This window comes from Berkeleyomyces rouxiae, assembly GCF_048999995.1.
Source record: "Berkeleyomyces rouxiae strain 22BRR77 chromosome Unknown BrBRR77_ptg000002l, whole genome shotgun sequence".
In the NCBI taxonomy this organism is placed as follows: domain Eukaryota; kingdom Fungi; phylum Ascomycota; class Sordariomycetes; order Microascales; family Ceratocystidaceae; genus Berkeleyomyces; species Berkeleyomyces rouxiae.
Genome location: NW_027396492.1, coordinates 1915371 through 1941318, shown reverse-complemented (window position 1 = coordinate 1941318; position 25948 = coordinate 1915371). Strand labels below are relative to the sequence as shown.

Here is a 25948-nt window from a genome sequence, read left to right as displayed (position 1 = left end):
CTAACAGCCATCCCTCTTGCGCAGCTATCTTCGTGATAATACTCGCACGCATAATTGTTCTTTGCTGCCCAACTCACAAAGCCTTTCGTTGTTCCGCCACCGTTCAACAAGTATCCACGCGTTATGTTATAGTTGATAGAAGATTGGATACATGCCATTATCCCGTGGAATGTAGACCGTGACTCAGCAAAAATCGTTTATGCGTTCCATTCTTCCGATTTTCCATTTGCGATCAGTGCGGCCTCGTTGAGATTCATTGGTTGCAGATTTCTGCATGGTGCCCTGCTTTGGTGGTTGAAGTGGCTTGATGTAGTGGTTTGTGGTCGCCTTGTGATGTTGGACGGCCCACGAGACCTCTGTTTTACACTGAATATAAAAAGACAACAGAACCCACAATCAGTGCCAGATGCAACGTCGTTTAGGAGCTAAATGTGGCTGGCAAAAGCAACACTTGACACGCGGAATGCCAAAACAGCCACTTTGAGGTCTCCTAGCGAAATCTACACTTCAAGACAGCTCAGAAAGCTACAGGCAAGAAAGAAGCAACTGCCTGAAGCCCGGCCGCCTTTGCCCTCAATCCCCAGACAAGTAACTGCGACTTTTTGAACGCGCACAAAAACAATCACGAAAATTCCAGAAAAAGAAAGAAGTGAATAAATTTTTTTTTTTCACAACTGACTGGAACTTTTTTCTGGCCATTTTTACACTCAGCTCGTCGGCTGCATTGCGCCTCTTCATCGATAGCCTTGTTTACTGCTCTTTTTTTTCAACATTTTTTGCCTTCAACGCTGAAAGTCCACCGACCTGGTCTAAACTGGATCCCTTTTTGGGAGGAGGCTGGGAAAACCCGACGTCATGATCTGGTCTTCCTTTTGTCTTCCGATCGGCATATGCAAGTATTGATGTGCAGTGCTTTACGAAGCATACTCCACACGTCCAGCGCTGCTACCAACCTTGAGCTTATCGATCATTACTGCCACATCGCTGTTGCAAACACTCCAAACGCCAGCTGCAGCGCTGCAGCTTATCGCATCAGCGAATCCCGGAATATCAATCACGACGAAACAAGACACGAGCAAGGGTGTTCAGCAAGCCCTGCGCGTTAAGTGATTATTGTCTTCTTCCTGCGCGTCCCGAATCAATCCCCCATATTTTACTCCGGCCTAGAAATCTTGCGATTGCTTGTTCGCCCAAAAGTCACCAAATCTGTGGTGTGTGACCAGCACAGAGAGTGCCTCCATAGGGAACTAAACCTATTCATAGTCACTACACAAAATGACTGAAAGAGAGGACCGACGAGGTCGGACCCTTTGGGGCATGCTGCGCAGTGTTAGTCTGACGCGAAAAATGACTAAATCTGTAAGTTTAACTACGGAACAAGAAGTCACATGTTTATACACGTTTGCTTTAGTTATGTCGCTAATAACAGTAGGTGAGAGATAACAGAAGATCAAGCTCTACAGATGTCTCTGGTACTCGGCGTGCTTCAACCGCTACCCGCCACGAGAGTGCCCAGGAGGGTCCTCGTCGACGTTCGTATCACCCGGAACCATTTAACCCATCACAGTCCCGCACTAGTAGAGCCAAGAACAAAGACAAAGCCCTTGGTCTACGAGAGTCATCCAACCGCTTCCCTCGCTGGCCCCCATCCGGAGTTTCAAAAGATGAAGCCCTTAGTGAGCGGCGAGCGACTTCTCTCATTGCGCGAGGGGCCTCCACGCATCGCGGATTCAAAAAGAGCATTCCTAATGCCGACAAAAGCTTTTACCGTTGTTACTCGGCAAGTTCCTGCAAGAATAACAATCTTACTGGGAGGGCAAACAACAAGGAAATCATGGCAGACATGCAGACTATGATACTCCAGGGAGTGAATCCTGAAAGTCGCTGGTCGCCTTGGGAAACCGTTGAGCAGCCAAGTTACACCTTTCGTCATGGCTATCTCCCCGGCACAGTCACCTTAAACCAATGGGCTTGGACTGCTAGTTCTATACCGGAAGCTATACGACACCGCAAGTCTTCTATTGAACTACGTGAAGTTGACCTTGCCGTTATTCTCCAGCGTATCCAAGATCTTCAAGACCGCACAATCTTCGATGTTGATGATGAAGATGTAATGTACAAGCGTTTTCTTCGAGATCCCGAACCCAAAATGCGCTTCCATGGCCCTAATGCCATTCGACCTCTTGAACGCCAAGTCACGGATCTCATTCATGTGCTCTCACGAAATGATTGGATTGACTTCTCGCAACGCAAAAACCAACTAGTCACCCAATTCATTGCCAGTGACTCGCCGGATAAAGAACAAGACTTCCAAAAGTTTTACCATCAGTTGGTACTTACACTGGAGCTTCTCTTCCGTCTAACACATCGCCGCTTCCCAGCCGACCAGCGAAAATGCATGGTTACAGATATCCCGCCAATGATTCAATGGAGTCTAGCTCTCGCTAGAAGATGGAAAGAAAGCGTACGGATTGAAGAGTTGGGAAACTATCCTGAGAACTGTAAGTTATATTGTCAACCCAAGCATGGCTTCGTTTCTAACAATTGCAGTAAAATTATCGTTCCCAAACAAAAAGATACAAATGAAGGCTATCAGACGATTCGCCCGAGAGCTCAAATGGCCTAATCTAAGGGAAACGTTGGATGAAATGAAGTATCTCGACAGTGAGGGTATGCTCACTGAACTGAGTGAAGATTCAATGGCATTTTTCAGTGGCCTTGTCCTACCAGGCGTATGTTCAACTCCCTTTGTGTTATATATGTTTATTGTCCTTATGTACTAACTTGGTCCCCTAGGACTCGTTCCCTTACATCATAATGAATACATTGACGGATATTGATCCAGATCCTGCAAGCAAGCAGCTTGAACACCTTCTCATGGACTATCCTGACTCTGGGTTTCAATACCGCAACAGTTACACATATTGGCCTATAACCAGCATTGTTGGTAAGGTCCTTGCGCCTACGTGCAACATAATTGGCGGTTGGGTTGGGCCAGCTCGGCCTACCAACGATCTTGGACGTACAGAGATTGCCCGACTCTCTGTCAATCGCCCAAAAAAGCGCATACGTGCTCAAGATATTGAAGAAATGCGACACGGTTCCAGCCCCCTAGGCCCAGAAGCCGATGAATATACCGTTGACGAGTACACATTACCGTTGCCTAATCAGCAAGAGCTTGTCGATACTGTACGCATTGAGCAGATGACGCTAGAAGAACATCAAAACCAGAGGAAAGGCAGTGGCGCCGACAATTCCAGTCACCCAGACCTACAAGATAAAAATATCACCCCATCAGCCACAGGAAGCAAAGGCACTGCTTCGGATCAGGTACCTCGCTGGTATCAGGCACTCGTTATATTCGCCATTGACGGAACTTCGTGGCCCTTGCGACTACAGTTCGACGTGTCCTTCGTTGCTGCCTGGCCATGTTCTGATGGACCGCACCCTTTGTGGATTGACTATACTTTCGAACGAGTGGCAGTCGACAAGATTGTACGTGTCCAGAACTGGGGAAACGTGTACCGAGGTTCCCAACAATACCGCGCAGCGTCTGTCGTGAATGATGACGGTGACGACATGAAGGTTCTGCTGGTAGAGGCCTTTGGTGTCAGAGACAATGAGGTTCTGGCACGTGCATGGTGTGCTCACTGGGGCTTGAGTGCAGTAGTAGCAGATTTGGCGTCGACTTGGTAAGTTATAATTGCTGATCTGATGTGCATTGTTCAATGATTGTCGTGAATGGCATTGTACTAACGCTGCTAATATAGCATCTCATGTTCAATCAGGGAGGCATACGCTGCAGCTATAACAGTTGTAATCATGATTGATTCCCAGCTGTATGAAGAAGACGAAGAAATTTAATGCCGAAGCAATAAACACAGCAACGCCAAGTATCCCACGACCGCTTGGCCAAACGTTTTCGATCTGCAACTCTCTTCCTAATCTCGAATCTTTTTTTATCATTTCGTTTCAACATTGTTTACTCTTTGCTTCTATGGCCCTGTCGTCATTTTCGTTGTTGATACTCTGCCTGTCCCGTTGTCCTTGTCCAAAATCTTTCCTGTTTTGATGTATTGTCTGACCTGAGGATCGTTTACATTACATGTTAGGGTTGAAATATTATCATGAGGGTTTCTATTAGACTTCGAATATAAGGAGAGAAGGCGAATTGAGAGAAATAGAATGAGTTGATGATGTATTATTCTATCTTGGATTTTGACCACGAAAGAGGGGAAGTAATCTTCCTAATATATCCACCATATTTACTGTAATGGTGCCAATTTCTGTCATGAGTGAACGTATTGCTTCTTAGTGTCGTTGAACTCGGAGTTGCTATATCACTAACCCCCTAACTCGCTAGTCGGCATTGGGGAAAACAGAACAACATAAAAGGAGAGGTGTTAGTTTTGGGGTGAGAGAACTTTTCTGGATGGACGTTAATGTTTCCTTTTGACTATTTGCTTTGATATTCGTTTTCCAGATATCAATTTCGTATTTAAACAACTCTGGTCCTTCCAATTATCTTTTGCACTTTCTTAAACTAACATCTTGTGATTGGATCTTGTAGTTGGACATGGGGTTGGATGTTGGAGTTTGGCGGAGTTTCTGTTTTGGCAAAACCTGGATAGAAGCTTAAGCTGCAGCCCCAAGGACAATTCCTTTCCCGGCTGAAGAGCGACAGGGAGGATTTGGTAGCTGTCACCTTCAAGCCCATCGCATCCTCTATCTAGGACTCTACACTGTTTTCTTCTCTTATTTCCCGTTGAGAGACCAAACTGTCTTTTTCAATAGTTTTGTTGTCTTGATCAAGTAGCACGACTGAAAAGACGCTTCAGCTATCGAGATATTCGGTCTTGACAACATAGATAATGATGTGAGTTGTACTATTTGCCCCTTATTATCAAGCCAAGTCCATTACTGACCATGATATAGCTCACCGGTATTTCTTCCGCAGATAAACAACTTCCGGCATACATGTGCTAATCTTGTCTCACCTGTTTCGCCCACCGTAGAAGAACTACGTCGGCATTGATGTCGGCACTGGTAGCGCCCGGGTTTGTCTAATGAACGATGATGGAGTCATTATTGCTTCGGTTTCACATGATATCAAAATGTGGCAGCCGCAGACAGGATACTACGAGCAATCGACTACAGACATCTGGAAAGCAATCTGCTTCTGCGTGAAACGTATTTTGCTTCAATCAGAGACTGATCCCGCTAGCATTAAAGGCATAGGCTTTGATGCAACCTGCTCCCTGGCTGTGTTTACTCACAATACCGATGAGCCCGTAACAGTGACTGGCCCGGATTTTGAGAGCAATGGTGAAGATCGCAACGTCATCCTATGGCTCGACCATCGCCCGGAAGCGGAGACAAAGAAGATCAATGCTACAAATCACCCACTGTTGCAATACGTCGGTGGTCGTATGAGCATTGAAATGGAGATTCCTAAGGTCTTGTGGCTGAAGAACAACATGCCACCAAAGCTCTTTTCACGCAGCAAGTTCTACGACTTGGCTGACGCATTGACGCACATGGCCACTGGACTAGAAACCCGAAGCTTCTGTAGCGCTGTATGCAAACAGGGATATGTTCCTGTTGGTGTTGATGGGAGTGTTAAGGGCTGGCAGGGCGATTTCTACAAGACCATTGGTCTGGAAGAGCTTGTGCACGATGATTATCTACGAATTGGTGGCATTCATGGTCAGGTAAGCAAATAATCTGTTGGTTCCAAATGTAGAAATGCTAACAGTTCCTCCACTACAGAACGGCACTTTCATGAGCGCCGGCGAGCTTGTTGGGCGACTCTGTGAAAAGGCAGCAAAGGAAATGGGACTCCCAGCTGGAATTGCCGTCGGGAGTGGTGTCATCGATGCCTATGCGGGCTGGATTGGAACTATTGGCGCTTCTCTAGAAGCCTCTACAACTGACATTGGAGTTGAGGCAAATGGCAAAGATGACATCACCACAGCCTTTACACGCCTTGCAGCCGTCGCAGGTACATCTACCTGCCATCTGGCCATGTCCAAGGACCCTGTCTTTGTGGACGGTGTATGGGGCCCATACCGTGATGTAGTCATTCCCGGCTACTGGATGGCCGAAGGAGGCCAGTCTGCTACAGGTGAGCTTCTGAAGCACATGATTGAGATTCACCCAGCATATAATGAGGCTATGAGCCTAGCAGAAGGAATCAACATTTATGACTTCCTCAACGGTTGGCTCGATCACCTGGAGGACGAACAAGGTGCGCCCTCTATCTCATATCTAGCCCGGCACATCTTTTTCTATGGTGATCTTTGGGGAAACCGCTCCCCTATTGCAGACTCAGCTATGCGTGGCACTTATGTTGGCATGAGCAGCGACAAGAGCATTGATAATCTTGCTCTGCAGTACTATGCAACCATGGAGTTTATTGCCATGCAGACACGCCAGATTATCTCGGCCATGAACAAATCAGGCCACCACATCAGCAGCATCTTTATGTCTGGCAGCCAGTGCCTCAATCCAAAACTGATGTCCCTGTTGGCAACAGTGTGCAATGTTCCTGTGATTATTCCTGAATACGCCAACTCGGCCGTTGTTCACGGAGCGGCGATGCTGGGGGCGAAAGCAGCGAGTGCCAACGAGAAGGGCGAAACGGAACCGCTTTGGGACATTATGAAACGAATGAGCCGGCCGGCGCAAACTATCAAGCCGGATGATGATGAAGGCCAGAAGCTGCTCTTAGATGCCAAATATTCGGTGTTTTTGGATCTAGCTGCTCGACAGCAAGGCTACAGAAAGCAGGTCGATGCAGCTGTGGAGGTTTGGTTAACAGAATATGGCCAGTAAGAGAACCAACCTTTTTCTTTGTTAGGGTTTTAGCTTTCATGTTGTTGTTGTGGGATTGACTTCACCTGGATGAACAATACTATTACAAGTTTCTTACAAGCTTGGGTTTGATGAAGAGTATTGATCGATTTAGAAAGCATATGATTGTATAGTAAAATTCACAAAGCTCAACAAAGAGAAGCCATGCCACATTAACGCTAGTTGGCTGTGAGAGAAGGCCATGAATTGTTAGTTTTAGAAGTATGATGTAATCCAAGGTACATGCTTCTGTCGGTAGAATATCGGTAGAACAACCACTTAGCAGGTATAGTCAGTCGTAGGCGCGTTTGTCTTCCCTCCTAGGAAGGCAGGCGTGTCGTGCTTTGTTTGTTATCTGTAGGACATGAGCTTTTAGGCAGGAGCAAAAAATCCACCAGCCATTGCTCCATTTGTTTTTGAGCTCAACTCTTGCTTCGTCTTCTCCTCATTGAAGCTTTTCTATTATTCTATTACCCTCTTTAAAGCTCCAGAGAGAGAACTGCTAGCTTTTGTTTTCCTGCTGTTCTTTTCTCTGCACAGCCTTGTTTTACCCGCGACTCAATCTCTTTCTGGGCTTCGTTGCTGGGGCAAGCCGAGACCCGAAAAAAACAACAAAAAAGTTTGCGATACTTTTGCCTGGATCCACGCTTTTTTGCAGCCTTGTTGGCCAGCCTTGCTGATACACGACATCACATCCCCGACAACGAACGAACGACCTCTATCGATCAAGTATACCGAACAATACAGCAATCGACAATGTTAGGAGGAGCCCAGGCTAAGCCCAGCTTCGGCAGTCTGTTTGCCTCCAGCACAGCGAGCAGCACCGGCGCCCCCCCCGGAAACAGCCTCTTTGGCAACTCTACCGCCTCGACCCAGCCCACCAGCAGCTTGTTCGGCGCATCTACCACCACCCCCGCTGCTGGTGGCTCTAATGCTCCGGCCGGAAATAGCTTGTTTAATTCGACTGCGACTGCTCCTGGCGGCGGTAGCCTCTTCGGCGCCTCCACCGCCACTGTGACTCCGGCAAGTGCTGCGATGGGAGCGACCAGTGGCTCGCTCTTTGGCAGCACACTTGGTGGAAATTCTGGCGGTCTGCCCTCGACGACACCTGCCGGCTCTCTATTTGGAGGTGGCGCTATGCAAACTGCTACCACCGCCATGCCTGCGACCGGCGGCGGACTCTTTGGTGCCGCGCCTAGTGCTACAAAGCCTGCTATAGGGTCTCTTGGTGGTAGCAGTCTTTTCTCGAACACTCTAGCCCCTCCTATGGCCCCCACTGGCCTAGGAGCTGCTGGTGGTGGAGCTCCTGCTAGCTTGGGTCTCTCTGCTTTGGCCGCCAGTAATGCTGCGACTGTGAAGCCTGTCGCCCAAGTCGACGCACAGAATGGTGCCAACAAGCCTGCGGGCGCTTACTTTGACAGTCTGCTAGCCTCGACCCGTAAACAACAGGCCCCCTTGGGCGAAAACGCTGTTGACAACCTACCCTCGCTCCAGCTAGGCCTTGGCGATATCCGCCAGCGATTGAAGAAACTAGGTCCCTCTAATTCTCAAAATGTCATTGATGGACGTGCTATTTATCTGCTTAACACTTCTGGTGTTGACCCCAACACTGCTGACAAGGACCTCGGGGCCCTGGGTCCTACGACTAACACGCGTGCCACTGTAAATGTACCCGGTTCTGCGTCCACTAGCGATGTTGATGTTGAGACTTATCTGTCTAACCTGCAGAGTAAGACAACACTTGGTATGATTCGCGATGGCCTTGATCGGTCTGCGCGTGCTTTTGACGAGTTCCTGGAAGAAAACATGGCGTTGGAGTGGACGTCTCAACGTAAAAAGATCTACGAACACTTTGGCATTCGCTTGCGCGAAGGTGCTCCCGGCGACGAATCGGGCACCAAGGATGCCCAAGGCCGTTTCGGCCGGTCCCGCCGCAGCAAGGCAGCTAACGATGAGAGCACTCGTGGTCCTGCTGCTGGAAATCATGCGTCTGTGTTGGGGGGCCCTGGTCTGGGTCGTTCAGTGATTGGAACTCCCTCGCGCATTGGATCCCACAGAACCGAGTTTTCCGACATGGAGAGAAACCAAGAGTCTTCATCTGCAGAACTGGGTGGAGGTTATGTGGGTGACATGCGCTCACTGAGAGAGCGCCAGGGCAGACTTGCCAAGCAGGTTACCATGCTCAACATCTACCGCCTTTCGAACCGTCCGTTCCCTATTTTCACACAGCTAGGATCTTTACAGACGAAGTCAGTCGAGCCACACGCTAATCACGTTGCGGAGGCGTACCGTGCTATGGTAGACGTCGTGGGCGAGGATCCCGAAGCCGAGTCTTGGTTGAATGGTGCTACGGCGGCGGAGAGGCAGTTTGCTAAGATGTATTTGAACGAGAACACCAATTCGACTGAAGCGATAGACATGCGTAAGCGAATTCTTTCCGGCGCAAACACCTTCCTGGAAAGACAGTTCTTGCGAGAAATCGAGAATCTCATTGCTAAACATCCTCACGAGGCCAATCTTGGAGGTAGGCCAGACATTGTGAGCAAGATCCGCGCTTACATCCGTCTTCGTAATGCGCGAAAGGACTTGGTGCCGGATAACACGGAGCTTCAGCAGGTCCAAGGAGAATATGTTTGGGCTATTGTTTTCTATCTGTTGCGGAGTGGTCACGTAATTGACGCTGCTAAGTACGTCAACGACAATCTGGGTCATTTCCGTGGTATTGATCGAATGTTCTCTACATACCTCAATGGATACGCCTCAAGCGAAGACCGCCGGCTGAAGAGACAGCTCCAGGAGCGCTGTGTAAGTGAATATACTCAGAGGGCTCGGAATGCCCCTGAGCACTCTATCGACCCCTTCCGTATGGCTTGCTACAAGATTATTGGCCGCTGTGAGCTTGGCAACCGTAGTCTGGATGGCCTCAACACAGATGTTCACGACTGGGTGTGGCTGCAGTTCAATCTGGCTCGCGAGGCTGAGAGATCGACTGAACTGGCCTCTGAGACTTTCGGTTTGGCTGAGGTTCAAGCTAGCATACGGGACATTGGCTCTAAGCACTTCCCCAAGACGCCTTCAGATGACGCCGTCTCAAGCGGCAGCTTCGGCATGTTCTTTTACTTGCAAATTCTTTGCGGTCTGTACGAAGATGCGATCGCATATCTGTACTCTTTCGCCTATGTCGATGCTGTGCATTTTGCAATTGCCCTATCATTCTATGGTCTGCTTCGCCCCAGTGATCCGTTGACAGCCGATAACGAGCTACGTAGCACCAACACACGTGGCCTCCCCCTGATCAACTTTGGCCGGATGGTTGGTTATTACACTCGTGATTTCCGCGCTGCCAATGTTGAGGCTGCTGTCGATTACCTGGCTCTCCTGGGTCTCAACATCGACCTTGCTGGAGAGTCTGGTCGTCGCCATGCCAACATGTGCCACGAGGCCCTCCGCGAGCTTGTTTTGGAGACCCGTGAGTTCTCGTCTCTCATCGGTGACATCCACCCAGACGGCCGCCGCATGCAGGGAATGATTGAGATGCGTTGCAGCTTGATCGGCTTGACCGATGAGGACGACTTTATCACTGCTGTGACATTACAAGCTGCCGCCTTTGCTGATGAATCGGGCCGTATTACGGATTCTGTTCTTCTGTATCACTTGGCTGCTGAATACGACACTGTTGTGGCTATTGTAGCTCGTGCACTATCAGAGGCTGTGGCCCTTGACATCGGCGAAAACCCCACCTCTTTGGCCCCCGTCAAGGTGCGCGTCGCTGGCGATGGGCAGAACGGTGAGCGGGGCGCTAGTATGAGTCTTGCCTCTATCGACGAGCCCGTTGAGCTTGCGCGGGCAATGATGGAAATGTATCTACGTGACGCCATGTTCCACCGTCACATCAAGGAGATCAACTTGTCAGCTTGCCAGCTACTATTGGAAATGAGTGAAATTAAGATACTGGTTGAGCACGGCCAGTGGGCCGAGTCTCTTGATGTAAGTTCAACACTCTTCATATCCTGTCCTCTACACTTTTTACTAATGTTTTCTTTCTCTAGCGTATTCGCGGTCTTGACCTTTTGCCCCTGGAGGCCCGCGGCGACCCCTCCAAGATCCGGCACTTTGCCACCAAGTTCGCTGCCCTGCCGCAGACGGTTGCCGCCAACATCCCCGGCCTGATTACTTGGGCCGTCACGTGCTGCACGCGCCAGCGCGACATGCTACTGCACGGCGAGTTTAGCGGAAACGAGGGCACACGTCACATGGTCGTGGAACAGCTGCGCTCCATGACTCTGGACTTGACAACTTACACTAGCCAGCTCAAGTACCGCTTCCCGCCCCATCTCCACGAGGCTTTGGCGCGCGCGGCAGCGGAGTAGAGTTCCCCAGTGGGTGGTGTGCTGTAGGAGACGATGGAGGTGCGCGAATAAGGAGGGAGTTGGTGGTTGAGAAGATGGGCAGGGTGATGTTAGTGTAAAGGAGAAAACATAACCGTAGAAATTTTATAATACGATGATAGCGAGCGCAGACTTGACAAGCCATTGTTTTCCGCGATATTACATGGATTACCTACTTGAAAGAGATTCTGTGACATGGATACCCAAGTTAGACATAGAAACGTTCATCGAAGCACAGAGAGGAGGGAAATACGTGGTACAAAGAACATGGAGAAAAAATAGTTATAGTTATATGAAAGCATGAGCTTACAGGAAGCCAGTTAAGACAAGAAAGACAAACAAAAAAAACAGAGTGAATCTAAATAGCGCCTTGATGAAACAAGATTGAACGGCGTGGAGGTCTATATAACACGCCGCGGAACAGCCACAGGCGCTACGCACTCTATGGACCGTTGTATCCTCGGGGTGGGCCACGCTGATCGTATCCGCGGGGCGGCTGCTGCTGCTGCTGCTGAGCCAACATGTGCTGCTCGCGCGGATCGCGAGGGTCGTAGGGGAGTCGCTCGCCATATGCCGCTCCTACAGGGCCCGAGGGAGGGCCGGGGGGCGGTGGGCCACGATCGTAGGCGCTTTGAGGTGCCTGGGAGTAGGCCCTGCTGGGAGGCAGGACATCACGATCACGGGGATCACGCGACTGGGGAGGCGGAGCGGCGTATCCAGCATGGTGGCTGTAGGGACCAGCAGATGGGGGACCACCGGCAGGGTTGGAGTATACGGAGGGCATGCCGTAACGGTCGTCGCGGTATTGTGTGGCCGAGGTTGGAGGAACGGCACCAGATGGTGGTCCTGGCGGGGGCGGGACACCAGCGGGCTCAGGAGAGTCACCCGTAGTTCCCATCCAGGAGCCTGTGGCAGAACTCCACCCTGTGGTCATACGCTTGTTACCCCATGCGTCTTTGCCTCGAGCCTGAGAAGGTGGCGGCTGCTGGCGTACAGAGGAGCCGCTCGGAGCGGATCCTGGCTGCACTGGGGGTTGTTGGGAAGCAGACGCATGTTGGGGAGGGGGCTGCTGAGATTGGGGAGTAGAAGATGACGGAGGGCCTTGCTGCCCATATCCAGGGTGCTGCTGAGGCTGACCAGGGGGCGGGCCACCCTGAGGCTGGTGGGCGCTTGGGGCGGAAGACCAGTTCTCACGAGGAGGGACAGGCTGTGAGACAATGGATTCCCGGCCACGGGAGTGCATAGTATATTGAGACGGCGGCGAGGCGTGACCGGGCTGCTGCTGCTGCATGTATGGCGTTGGGTATCCTTGCTGTGGCTGCTGCTGGGGAGGGTAGGCTACAGACGCCGGGGGTTGCTGCCCATGACTATAGGGGTGCGCAGTCTGTGGAGAGGCTATTGCATAATGGGACTGTTGGGGGTATGGCTGCGAGTACGACTGTGAATGCGAGTGCGAGTGAGAGTGGGAATGAGAATGCGAGTGTGGGTGTGAATGGCCGTGAGGGTGGTACATCTGGTTCGGGTGCTGCTGGTGTTGAGGATGATGGGGATGTGGAGGGTGCTGTTGATGCTGGACATGCTGTTGATGGGAGTGTTGTTGCGAGGAAGGAGGTCCCATGTGTGGCGGTGCGCTACCTGGCGGATAAGGGCGGCCGGAATAGTAGTCGCGCTCGAGAGCAGAAGCGGCCTCCATCACAGACGACTGTCGAGGAGCAGGAGCATGCTGAGGGGGTGGAGAATAAGGTGGCTGCTTCAGCGGCTGCATAGCAGAAGAGGAGGCGGTCTGCGAAATAGAGGCGGTGTTCTGATGAGAATAATACGACGAAGCTGGTTCGGCTTCACGGCGCAACTGTGATGATACGTGTACGGACGATGACCCTGTAGGCGGTGCCATGCTATTCCGGCTCGACACAGCCTGCGGCGCAGGACTATTGGATCTCGGACGCAGACTACTTGCAACCGCAGATGCCACGGGTGTTGGTTTCGGGGGCGATGGAGGTCCGTCATCATTCAGCAAAGACATTAGGCTAGACGTCTTTTTAGCAGGGGCTGGAGCCGGCTTAGGAGAATCGGCGTAAGACTCGGAAGGACGTTGAGAGAGCGTGGAAATAGGACGAGGCGGTCCTGGCATCGGGTTTCCAGCAACAGCTGGGGGCGTAGTATTGACGTTTTCACGAAGAATATTGCGCATTTGTGATTGCTGGGCAGTTCCATATACACTCGGTCCAGGCTCCGGGCCAGGAGGCATCGATGAACGAGGCGCCTCAGCAGGAGGCCTAGCAAGACCCGTAGGCTCAGGACGCGAAGACTGCACTTGCATCGTGGTGGGTCCAGCACCTAACGGGGTGACTTGATGAGACGCTGCTGGTTGGAGAGGTGGGGCTCCCATGTGATGTGAGTGCTGCTGCATGGAAATTTGAGGATGGAGTTGTTGCGAATGACCGCGGATCCCAGAAGTCGGCTGTTGAGAAGCCTGTTGCATGCCTGGATGAGGGTGCGAAGCTGGGTAGGGGTCATAACGACTGGCAGACGGTATCATGTCAGGCTCGGGCTTCATGCTTACGCGGCTAGCAGCAGCGGAAGGATTTTCAACAGTGCGGTCTCCCATGTTTTCGGTGTTGCGTATATCCACATCGGTAGCCTGCATAGCCAGGGGCGCCACAGGATTATGCGGCCTTTGTTCGGTAGCACTAGGGCCTTGGCGACTCTGAGATGGTGTCGGAGGACGTTGTTGACTGTAGGGAATTTCACGTTCCCGTTCTCTGTCACGGATCGGCTTGATGTCTGAACGCAACGGCGAGACCTGAGAGGGTTGAGCCCGTCCTTGGTGAAGGGGTGAGGCTGGAATCGGGATAGGCGGTGCAACAGGGCGTGCAGGAGCAATATTGGGCGACCCCTTGATCGAATCAGAATCGCCAACAACTGTAGAGTGGGATGGGTGGCGTTGATGAGAAACTGCTGAGAGAGGTGGGGCGACAGATGACGCAGGAGTAGGCTGGTTGGAAGACATTTTGGAAAGAGGCATGGGAACGATGGGACGTCCAGTACCGGTTGCGCCATAAGTCGGTAGTATGGATGTTACTTCCTTGACAGGTGAAGGTACAGGCGAAATCTCGGACGTCGGAGGCTCCGGTTGAGCTAGCTTGGGCGTCTCAATTCCGGGGGCATTCGGGATAACCGGAGAAGCAGCGGCGGACGCAGTGGTCGATGCTGATGCAGCATTTGCAGAAGCACCGCCTCGAGGCCCGGTTCTCCTCGTTGTCAGCTGGATGGCGGGAGGATCTGGTCGAGGCTCTCCGTTGGCTCGTTGTTCGTCAGCCTTCTTGGCAATGGCTTCCCAATGCGTCTTTCTGCCCGACTTGTCCTTGTCGCGAGCGTACATATTCTTCACCATAGTAGCTGTCTTGCTAGTCATGAACGTCGCCATTGCAGACCAATTCGTACCAAAGTGGGCGAGCAAGCCAGGAAAGGCGTCCATTTCAGGTACACTCCAATAGCTGCTTGGCTGGTTACCTTGCCGGCGTTCACCACCAGTGGTCGATGGCGCAGATGTCTGCGATTGTCCTGAGATTGCAGTAGTGGTGGCGGGGGCTTGTGGTTGAGGCTGAGGAGTGCCCCCAGGTGTGTGAGTCGGAGTTTTAGCAGACCCTCCAGCAGTAGCCATGCCACAAAAGCCTGCTGGTGGCGATGTTGAAAGAAGAGACACGCCTGTGGAAAATGGCACAGCGGGCGCAATGGGTGTCATAGTGTTTGTCGTAGTGGCCGCGAAGAAAGTCTGGGGTTGGGGTTGTTGGAGTGACATTGTTGGCAGCGGTATGGGAGTGTGAACAGGTGCCGGGGTAGCAGATCCACGGTCGATCCCTACGCCATGGACTTGAGGGGTTCCAGGGACGGAAGCACGGGCTTCGGTATGGTGGGCATGTGAGCTGGACCGAGAACGAGCAGCCTTTCCAGAGCCCTTCGTTGTGCCTAAGACAGGAGTAGGGGGTGCGGGGGTGGAAGGCACAGAGAAAGACTCGGTTTGATTGGCACTGGAGCTCGACTGAACATCGGCTGGCTGGTCAGACTGTGGTTGGGGAGTGGCGGTTCCAGCCTTACTTGCAGCCTTGGCCTCTCTCTGTTGCTCTTTCTCCTTCTCGCGCTCCTTTGCCGTCTTGCGCTTCCGACGTACATCCGTCTTCTCCGGTGTTGCTACTCCCTCAGCCCTCGCCTTCTCTTCTGCTGCTTGCTTAGCTTGCTCGCCAAATGTCGGAGCAGCTGCACGTCGAGGCCGTCTTCTCTCGCCGTTTTCGTTGGTATCCTGGTTCTCTTCGTTTTCAGCATCATCTTGCAGCGGAGCCGTCTTGGTCTTCTTAACAGCCTTTCTGCGGCGACGCGGCTGCTTCTTGAGCTTGGTCTTGAGATCCAGTTCGCGCTTCTTGATGTAGTAGTACTGGATGCATGATCTAAAGTCGCGCTTAGGAATTGCTTCAGCAATCATACCCCACTGCTTAGGCCGCTCTAGGTATGCCTTGACGAACAAGTCAGACTCAGTGTCGGTGAAATTGGGGATAGGAGGTAGACATTGCCAAATGGCAACAGTGTCACGAACGGGAATATACCCGGAGTTGTCAAGGAATCTCATATTCTCACGTCTTTCCGGTCCCCATATCATGTCAGGAACAACAGCTTCTTTCTCATCATTTCGGCACTGATCTTTCTTCAGTTGTTCAGCGCGCTCTTTGCGCTCCTCATCCTCCTTGATTGATGCGGCGAGTATTCGCTGGAGATCTCGTTCACTAGCAAATCTCCGCGTGCGACCCTCTGGCTTTCTAGACGAGGATGAGGATGACGGCTCGCTGTCGTCGAGACCTCCATTGATTGAGAACTTCCCTCTGCTTCGGATTGCTGCGGGATCTTCAGAGCGTGTGAAATCAAAATAGTTGATCAAGCGATGGCGGAACTCCAAACTAGCATTGTTCATTCCCGTATACACGCTAGCTTCTTGTTTAGACAAGTGATCGAAAACGTATTGTGTGGAGTCGGAATCGTCCTTGAGGGAATCCAAGACTAGCTCATCTTCAAACCACGGCAATGAAACACTGAAATCAGGAAGACTATCCAACGGAGGTGTCTTCATTCCCAACTTGCTAGATGGTGTTGAGGCTGTGCCAGTGCCGTTGTGATCAATTTCACCATCAACATCCATTTCGGGCTCTGTTTCTGTTTCGTTTCCATACGTTGATTCCGCCGGAGGGGTCAGTTTCGATTCAGCACCAATCGGTGCGGCTGCAACTGACAAAGGCTCGGGTCGCGAAGTTACAATTGAGGAAGGATTCATAGAAGTTGAACTTAGTATGGGTATGGGCACAGGCGTTTGAGCTGGAACAGGTATCGAAGGGGAGCCAAGAGCAGAACTAGCGTTGCCCACCGAGGAAGTCGACTCGTGCGATACCGTCTTGACACTAGGAGGGTTAGGCACAAATACCGCCGTCACAGTAGGCTTATGGCTAGAAATTGGTCGTTGACTTGGACTGTCTACGGTCATTTCAACATCAAAATTCTCGTTACTAGGCGCTAGAGAAGTTTTGTCTTGTTGTTCCTGTTTTTGAAGAGTCTCGTCGGTATGCAAATGATCTTTCTCGGGAGCTTTGAACTTTGTAGAAGGGTATTGGGATTTGACGTGGAGGTTGTCGGTATCCTGCATTGTTGTGTCTTGAGGGTCTTTCGATAGCTCATCCGACAAGGTTGTCGTAGTTACAGCGATATTTTCCCCATCTTGTTTGGGTGTATCTTGCTGTTTAAGATCAACAGGGTCTTTTGTCTTGTCATGAATGGGGATGTTACTCTCGAGAGTGAACGCTTGAGTTGTTACAAGATCCTTGCCCTGGGTAGTAGCTTCAGACAGCTTCTCTGGAATTTGTTCGGGTACGCATGTGTGCAAGTAAGGCAAATCGGGCTCGTACGTAACTATCTCAGTAAGTGCCTCATGGCTCAGGTAGGAGAAGAGTCGAATAATCTCCCATGGCGATCCTTGGCTTACCAACCCGCGCATGGTAGCTTCGGCTTTGGTGATTTCGTCAGTAACATAATCACCAATATCAGGATCTTCTTCTTCATCCTCGATAGATCCAGCTTCTGCCTCAAAGATTGGAGGCGGCGGCGGAGGTTCAGTTGGTGGTAGTTGGAAGCGAACTACAGGTGCGCGAATAATGCGAGAGGGCTCATCGATGATTAATGCAAGCCCATCAGTGCCACTTGGGCCTGTTGTCATATTGGATTTTACATCGCGAGTAACTATTGGTGCAGATTTAGGTGCAAGAGTCACTGGTGATGTCAGGTTTGCGTCGGATGTTGTGGTACGGGCATCCACATTATCACCTAGTCTGGAGTGGCTCATGTCATGCAAGGTCGGGTCAGATTTGGCATCACTGCTTCTCGGGCGTTTTTCATCTCCAGGTGGATATGACCCAGGGAATGGTCGAGGGGGGAGTCTTACACCCGGAGACTCGGGGATTTTCTTATTTGGCGGACCATTGCTTCCCCAATTTGATGTTGCAAAGCCACGTGGATTCTTCGGACCAGGAGGCAACGTCGGGCTTCCGCTTGCCATTGATATATCAGACACACTTCCATGACCAGCGGAGCCAGGTCGTTCAGGGAGGGTTTTGGGTGGATGAGGAAGAGACGATCTATTACCATCAGATGTTCTTGGGTTACGCGGTACAAAATGAGGTAGACCAGCTCCGGGCGTCAGCGGAGGCGGTGACGTAGTTTCTTTGGGATTTATAGGCGAATTATCATGTGAATGTGCGGGACGTTCCAGCCGTGGCCGGCCAGAGTCCCGATCCCTGAAATCACGATCATCTCGATCGCGAAAGTCGGGGAATCGGTCGTCTCGATCGCGGTCGCGATTGTTCCAGCGGCCTTCTTGAGATCGGCTGCGGTTGAAACGATGATCGTCGTTAAAGTATCGGCCACGCGGTCGATTATCCCAATCGCCACGGCCACCCCGGCCGCGGCCGCGGCTATTAAAGCCACCACGTTGAGATGAATAAGAGGGGGGTCCAAATTGCGTGTCAGATGTGGCAGATCCAGCAGAAGGTGGGCCACCATCACGAGTCCCACGCGCGCGATCAAGATTAAGACTAAGTTGGCTGTCTCGATCGCTAAATACACCTCGACTCGGTGGGGAACGGCCACGAACCGGGGGTGAAGGCCGTCGGTTACGAAAGGGGCGATCGTGGTGTTCCCTCCAATCTCTGTCTCGATCTAGGCGATCGCGGTCTCTTTCTCTATCGCGACTTCGTTCCTCGCCCCGATAGGCATTACGGTCTCTGAAGTCCATGTCACGACCTCGTTCCCGACTATCGTCGCGTGCCCATCCACGACCACCCCTTGGTCTCCCACGGCCACGGCTAAAATCGCCGCCGTATCCACCGCGAGGCGCGTTTGGTAGTGAATCTGGTGGTTGGAGGGCTTTGGGCCCACGAGGTACGTCTCTAATGATATCTGAGCGCATAGACTGGAAAGGCGGGCCGGTTGTTCGTTGGTCGGCAGCAGAAGAGCGACGGCGGTCTTCGTTGTTGTAGGGGGGCATGCGTTCGTATCTTTCAGGTCGATCAGGCGATCGTGAGCGCGATCGTCTCGGGTCGCCACCGTCGTAGCGTGGATACCGTGATGACCTGTCGAGTTAAAGACCTTGTCAGTATGAAGGGTTGGGCGGCGATTGTATTCAACGATTGGCAGTCGCTAGATTAAGATGCATGTGAGGTGGAAGCAAGAGAGACAATAGGGTAACGAGGGCAATTTAGTCTTTTTCCGGTGTTGCTCGTAGCAAGCTAGCGACCAAAGACTATGCATGAAGCCGTAGTCATGGCATGAGCCAACATGAAAACTTTTGATGGGTTTAAAGGGAAGAAGGGGTGGAAAAGACCTGTGGAATGCAAGATTGAGGATACAAAAACGTACATGGCTGGCTACAGGGCTGAAGAACCAGGATAGCACTACTGATCGAAGGTAAACAACAGACAGTAGCAACACACGAAGGAAAAACAGTAGGCCAAGGCGCCAAAAACGGCCAAGGCTCGGTCGACGATGATGGACAAAAAGTTAGGAGGCCAGCCAGTTACGCGGCCATGGAATCACCAAGTGAGGCGAGGCGAAACAGCAATGGGCTCGGGTTGCAGAGCGCCCAAAAGAGGGCACTTGGGTGGATAATTGGACGACGCGCTCGAATCGGATTGAACAGAAGTAACGAGGATATGTCGGATATTAGAAGCTTAATGTCCAGCAAGAGGGCGATGTGACAGCCACCAGTAGCCGGCGAAACAAGCGATAGTGAAGCGTATTAACAAGTACGTGGTCGCGGCGGCCAGAGAAACAGCAGAAGACTGAGACGCGCTGCAGGCCGCAATCGGCGGCAAATGGAGCAGCAACAAAGAAACAACCGAGCGTGACGAGTGGCGAATTGGTGGGTTGGCCGATGGAATCAGCTTCTAGCCAATGTGATGTGAAGCTGGCGATGCAAAGCTGAAGACTCTCGAATAGACACAGCTGGGTTTATTCAAGGGAAGAAACTCAGAACAAAGATGGAAAATACAGCCAAAAAATCAAGTAATTATTATTAATGTGGAGCAGCGTGCAACAAGGGTAGTTTCCTCTCTTTTCTCCGCGCTTTCCTCTTCTCCGACGGACCAAAATGTCTTAGCATCCGGCAAAAACCACAATCTTCGATGCAGCCTAAACGCGCTCGTGCATGACAAGTAACTACCATACCATAGAAGGGTGGCCATGGACAAGGCCACTGTAGCCAGGTGATGCATCAAAGCGCAAATCACTCTGAAGCGTGAGCTCTTACCCCAAAGACTAGACCGTGGAAGATGGGAACTAGAGCCACCAGTTTACATCAGTTTTACAGTAACCAGTTGACTAGTCCACTAAACTACCTTTAGTTGTGAATGCACATACATAGGTAGTTACTGGTTGAACTGTCAACTGTGCTTGTATTTGCAACTAACTACATAACTATACAAGTGGTACCTATCTAGTATTTGTGTACCCTCCTTGATTGGTGCATCGGCCAGCGGCGGGGGAGCGTCATCCTGTTCCTCGTTTTGAATCCCACCAAAGACAAAAAAAAAGTCGTTATCCAAACCTGACTTCTGACATTTCACCCCAAGCAGGCTTCTTTACCTTAACTCGACACGCACAAAATGGCCGACAAACAGGATGTTCGCCCAAGCGGCGCTGCTGCCGCTGTTCTAGTCAAATCTGACGAGATGCCCGCTGACGCCCAAAAGGTTGAAGAGCTTGACTTCAACAAAATCAAGGGTCCTATTACGGCAGAAGATCTGCTAAAGGGGATGACTAACATGGGCTTCCAGGCCTCTTCTATCGCTGAAGCTGTGCGCATAATTAACGGCATGGTAAACCATATCCACATTGTACAGACTTTCTCTCACCCATATGCCCTACTGACGATGTATCCAGAGAACATGGCGTGATCCTGAGACTGGTGCCCCAACTACCATCTTTCTGGGCTATACCTCCAATCTGATATCGTCTGGACTTCGCGGTGTCCTGCGCTGGCTTGTAGAGCACAAGCATGTCAGTGCCATTGTTACCACTGCTGGTGGCATTGAAGAAGATTTCATCAAGTGCTTGGGGGATACTTACATGGGCTCCTTCTCGCATGACGGCGCCACTCTTCGGAAGAAGGGTATGAACCGCATTGGCAATCTGATTGTGCCCAATGCCAACTACTGTGCCTTTGAGGACTGGATTGTACCCATCCTTGACAAGATGCTGGAGGAACAGGAAGCCAGCAAAGGCACGGAAGAGGAAATCAACTGGACTCCCAGCAAGATTATCCATCGCCTGGGAAAGGAGATCAACGATGAGCGATCTGTGTACTACTGGGCGTGGAAGAATAACATTCCTGTGTTCTGCCCGGCTCTCACAGACGGCAGCCTGGGTGACATGCTCTACTTCCACACCTTCAAGACTTCGCCTCAGCAACTCAAGGTTGATATTGTTGAGGATATTCGCAAGATCAACACCATGTCCGTTCGCGCCAAAAGAGCTGGCATGATTGTCCTTGGTGGTGGCATAGTCAAACATCACATTGCCAAGTATGTTCCGACAACTCTTTGTCAACTACCTCCTAATCCAATCCAATTGACCCAACTGACATGCTTTCAAAGTGCCTGCCTCATGCGCAACGGCGCCGAATCAGCAGTATACATCAACACAGCTCAAGAATTCGACGGTAGTGATGCTGGTGCTCGCCCCGATGAAGCTGTTTCCTGGGGCAAGATCAAGATTGGTGGTGACTGTGTCAAGGTATTTTTCGACATGAACAACCCCCTACCCCTTTACACATATGTCTATATCGCATCATCTAATCATGAATTTATAGGTGTATCTTGAGGCAACCGCGTGCTTCCCTCTCATTGTCGCAAACACCTTTGCTAAAGATCGTGACAACTAGCATTTTGCATGCTTCAACACAAGCCTAAAAGCTACTTTTCTTTGAGCATGAGCATGTACAATTGCAATTGGTAAGAAATGTCCCTATAAATAGATACCCTAAAATATTCGTCTTGAAATCTACGACAAGAACTTGAATACAAAATTGGACGTACAATCTTCATCACAACAATGTGAGGTGATAATTCTCACCCATGCATGAATTGATAATGTCGTCATGTAGTACGATAGGGTTACTAGGGTTATAAATTCCTAAAGTAAAAACATTCCCGCTTTTTCGATTAGTTTCTCTAAGAATTCCATCACAAACCTCAACAACTAAACTATTCATCACCAACCCGAATATTCGACTATCCGGCCATCCACCAAAAAGAGCTTTCGAGATGTCAGCAATATATAACCTTGAGCCTCAGCCGACAGCATCGGCAATTATCCACACAACACAAGGAGAAATTTTCATCGAGCTATGGGCGAAGCAAGTCCCTCTGGCGTGTCGCAACTTTTTGCAACTTTGTATCGACGGCTACTACAACAACACCATATTCTATCGCCTAGTACCTGGGTTCATTTTGCAGGGTGGCGATCCCAGCGGCACTGGAAACGGCGGCGAATCCATTTATGACAGCGGCGAATTGAGCGGCGAGTTCGATGTATGGCCAATGGACCAGCGCACCGGGCGCAACGCCGGTCCCATGGGCGTCGGCTTCAAAGACGAGTTCCATTCCCGTTTAAAATTTACGCGACGCGGTCTTCTCGCTATGGCAAACGAAGGCCAGCCCAATACCAATGGCAGCCAGTTCTTCTTCACATTAGACCAAGCAGACGAACTAAATGGTAAAAACACGCTATTTGGAAGAGTCGTTGGCGACACCATGTACAACCTCATAAAAATGGGTGAGGCTGAGCTGGTTGAAGGCTCTGAGCGTCCCATGTATCCCGCAAAGATAACCCACGTCGAGATTCTCGTGAATCCTTTCGAGGGTCTGACAAAACGTGTGAAGACAGCGGCCCCAGTGCAGCAAACAGTTGTGGTAGAGCGTAAGAAGAAGCGCAAGGGTGGCAAGCAGCTGCTAAGCTTCGGTGATGAAGAGGGCGATGACAATGAAACTCTCCATCTACCCAAGAAAAAGAAGTTTGATTCACGGATAGTAATGGATATTGAGGAGGATGAACCAGCATTATCAGCGCCTTTATCGAAAAAGCCCAAGTCATCAAAGCGCGACAAGACCAGCGACAGCGACAAGACTATTGAAAATCCCGTACAACAGGTGCTGCAGCCTACGAAAGAAACCACAAGCTCCAGCGAGAGTGATTTCAAGGACAAGAAAACACACGACAATTCGCCTTCACATATGGATATCGATAAGCTAGAAGCATCACCAGAACCCGAACCGAGACGAAAGACGGCGCTGGAAAAGACTCGCGATGAAATCGCCGCTTTAAAGGCTTCAATAAAACAAACACATGAATCGAACACGGAGGAAGAAAAGGAAGCCAAAAAGTCAGCGCTGGAGAAAATGATTCCCGAAAAGTCTGTCAAGGGTCGCAGAAGAAGACCAGGCGGTGAAGGCATTTCAGACAGAGAAGAGCGGCAGGCCATGAGCTTTTTCAAGAGATTCCAAGCAAAGCTCAGCGCAATTCCTGACGACGTAAAGAAAACATCGCTCAATATTCCTGAGCAGAATGCCAACCTTGATACCACTGCAGATGATGCAGATGAAGAAGCAGGAGCCTGCGACTTGCATTACATTCCAAACTGTGAGAGCTGCAGGGCTTGGGACAAACAGGAAAAAGAGGAAGTGAGTGATGATGAGGGTTGGATGGGCCACGCGCTAAGCTTTGCAGCAGATAAGTTGGGCAAGGACCTGAGCTATCGTAAAAAGGCAGAGGAAGAGCTAGTTGTGATAGATCCACTGGCGAAGGCGCGCAATTTGAAGGATGGGAAACGCAGGGAGAGGGAAAAGAGGAGTGGTGGGAAATCGGGCAGAACATGGGATCAATAGCGCAATGCGCAAATGTCGCGGAACGCCGGCCGATAGATCAAGTGAGCCCATATTGATACTTGGGGGGAGAGTCTTGGTTATGATGGCATGGAGAAGTATGGATATAAGTGCCAGTGCAAGGCATGGTTAGGACATGGCCGATATGCCCACTGTGATCTGTAGAAATAAGGATGTGTCCACTGAAAGACGTGACAGCTCGCACCATTAAGTTGTGTTGTTGGTTGATATTTGCCATGTGATCCATCAAGCTAGTTCAAAGGAGTTGTTTGTAACTAGCTGCAACTAGTTATTGCGGCCATACTTTACGTTGTGACACTTTGGTCAACGTGATTCACATTAAGAACAAGCCTCCTTTGTTCAGCATCATAGTCTCGAAGAGGTAATTCGGCTCAACACAGGATATAACGAGTGGAATGCAGCAGACAACTGGAGTCACGCACGGGGATCAACATGTCGAATTTTACATTCAATTCAGAATCCCATTTCCGTGATACCCCGGCCTGAGACTGTGGCAGGTCGGAGATCCCGAAGAAACGAACAAGAGGAGCGATCGATGGATACTGAACTGTGCGTCCCAGATGTCTTCACCATCCGGAGCTCCAGATAGCTAGTCTACGAGCAAAGAGAAAGAGGCCCGGGAATTTGTTTAACCGGACCAAGTCAGTGCGCGGGCCTCATAGCAGACAAGGATGCTTAACCAAAAGAAGCAACACTGCAGCTTTCCACAATGTTCGATGGACTTCGGCTTGATTCTTTCAAGTTCTATGGAGGTCTGCGCTGCGTGTCAATTGAGAGCGTGGGGCCAAGCGAGACTTGGATGGGATAGATGGCGATACTCATGGACAGGAAAGACATACATAGACAGGCGTAGCAGACTCCAAGACAAGGTTGCGTAGCATGAATGGAGGTGTAGGGCAGATCCTGGGCGACCGGCGCTCGCCTTCTGCTACATGGTGTAGCTTGGCAGCCAGCAGACTTGTGCTTCAGTACAGACAACAACCGAGATGCCCTGCGACGGTGTGTTGTTCGGATCCAGAGCGCCATGCTTTTGTCTCTGGGTTGCACAAAGCCTGTCAGAACCTTTTTACCGGTTATTTGCCAGAGACCCAGCTGTTCTACCCACTAACCCGAAGCTGAAGTTTGAAGTCTACCCACATCTAGCAAACCTTAATTTTCCTTATCGGCCCAGCCTTGCCGGCGCTCTTATCGGAGCTTGCAATTTTTCTCTCTTGCTGACTTCAGCCTTTTCCCCTCGCCGCCAGCCGACTGACTGCCTCCCTTTGTGTCTTGTGTGTGCTGCAAACCGCTTAGTCGTTTATTTCGCGACCTGTCATATCAGTTTTACCATTTACTCTGCAGTTTTTTTTTTGTGTCTTGGTGTCTTGGTTTCATCCCGGATGTCCCAAGCTTTTCCTACCGCCCACCAGGACCCATCCATCTGAGCATCAGACTTTTCCCCCAGCCTAGAGCCAGGAAAATATACAAGGCCTAGCCTCTGTCGGATTGACCCTAAGCTTAGACCCTTTTTTGACCTTTGGTAGTTGTCTCATCGCTGCCTTCTCTTTGCTGTTGCAGTGAGTGAACGCATCCTAAAAAAAAAACCTATTCGCCTGTAAAACCGCCCACATATAAACGCGACCCAAAGTATCTTTCTACTTCCCGTCCGTCTTTGTTCTTCACACAAACGCTAATTCTGAAAAATATTGCATAAGCCTAGGACAGAACGGCATTCACCTGCGATCTCACCGCCTTTCAACCTTGATAACCTACCCGCCTGCCCGTTTCTTCTTTCGCCCTTCATCATCCAACCACCAACCACAAATTGCGCTTCGTCGCTTTAGTCTAGCCTGCCCGCACTGAGCAAGAACATCTCGTGTCTCTAATTCTGCTGCGATCCTGAACTGCCGTCTGGCCTTTGCCCGCGTTCCCCTCGTTTCCCAACGCCCCGAGTGCTTTGTTTCTCTGATTGGCTGACCGAAGCCGCGCCGCCTTCTCGCTGTATTCCTTACGCCACCTGCCGCCACCATCCGGCTCTCTTTGCCTGGTGCTTCATTCGATTAGTGCCGCTAAACATTCCCTTCGATATTGATACCACCAGCCATCCCCTCGTCCATTTTTGAGTGCCCCGGCGCCGATTGATCTGCTGCGACTCCACCGATTATTCTTTTATCTTGATCCAGATCTCTCTCATCGATCTTGCTCTCGCTCCATCCCTCTACACACATTGTTTGGGCA

The 25948-nt window shown here is 50.8% G+C and overlaps 6 protein-coding genes across 6 annotated transcripts; 5 read left to right on the top strand and 1 right to left on the bottom strand.

The window, feature by feature from the left end:
• Nucleotides 1–1275: 1275 nt before the first annotated feature.
• On the top strand, nt 1276–3864 carry BROUX77_002081 (uncharacterized protein; the record flags this gene model as incomplete). Its single annotated transcript, XM_073746582.1, has 5 exons — nt 1276–1359; nt 1433–2501; nt 2551–2732; nt 2797–3692; nt 3789–3864. 5 exons carry the CDS (start codon nt 1276–1278, stop codon nt 3862–3864), a joined length of 2307 nt encoding a protein of 768 aa, XP_073607163.1.
• A 1007-nt stretch (nt 3865–4871) lies between these two features.
• On the top strand, nt 4872–6834 carry BROUX77_002080 (uncharacterized protein; the record flags this gene model as incomplete). The annotated part of the gene is made up of 4 exons (XM_073746581.1): nt 4872–4876; nt 4936–4942; nt 5016–5711; nt 5770–6834. 4 exons carry the CDS (start codon nt 4872–4874, stop codon nt 6832–6834), a joined length of 1773 nt encoding a protein of 590 aa, XP_073607162.1.
• A 774-nt stretch (nt 6835–7608) lies between these two features.
• BROUX77_002079 (uncharacterized protein) lies at nt 7609–11222 on the top strand (the record flags this gene model as incomplete). The annotated part of the gene is made up of 2 exons (XM_073746580.1): nt 7609–10839; nt 10902–11222. 2 exons carry the CDS (start codon nt 7609–7611, stop codon nt 11220–11222), a joined length of 3552 nt encoding a protein of 1183 aa, XP_073607161.1.
• Nucleotides 11223–11682: 460 nt separating this feature from the next.
• Nucleotides 11683–19359, bottom strand: BROUX77_002078 (uncharacterized protein; the record flags this gene model as incomplete). Its single annotated transcript, XM_073746579.1, has 2 exons — nt 11683–18904; nt 19352–19359. 2 exons carry the CDS (start codon nt 19357–19359, stop codon nt 11683–11685), a joined length of 7230 nt encoding a protein of 2409 aa, XP_073607160.1.
• A 1075-nt stretch (nt 19360–20434) lies between these two features.
• Nucleotides 20435–21650, top strand: BROUX77_002077 (uncharacterized protein; the record flags this gene model as incomplete). Its single annotated transcript, XM_073746577.1, has 3 exons — nt 20435–20647; nt 20712–21352; nt 21425–21650. 3 exons carry the CDS (start codon nt 20435–20437, stop codon nt 21648–21650), a joined length of 1080 nt encoding a protein of 359 aa, XP_073607159.1.
• Nucleotides 21651–22093: 443 nt separating this feature from the next.
• BROUX77_002076 (uncharacterized protein) lies at nt 22094–23713 on the top strand (the record flags this gene model as incomplete). The annotated part of the gene is made up of 1 exon (XM_073746576.1): nt 22094–23713. One exon carries the CDS (start codon nt 22094–22096, stop codon nt 23711–23713), a length of 1620 nt encoding a protein of 539 aa, XP_073607158.1.
• Between the last annotated feature and the right edge of the window lie 2235 nt (nt 23714–25948).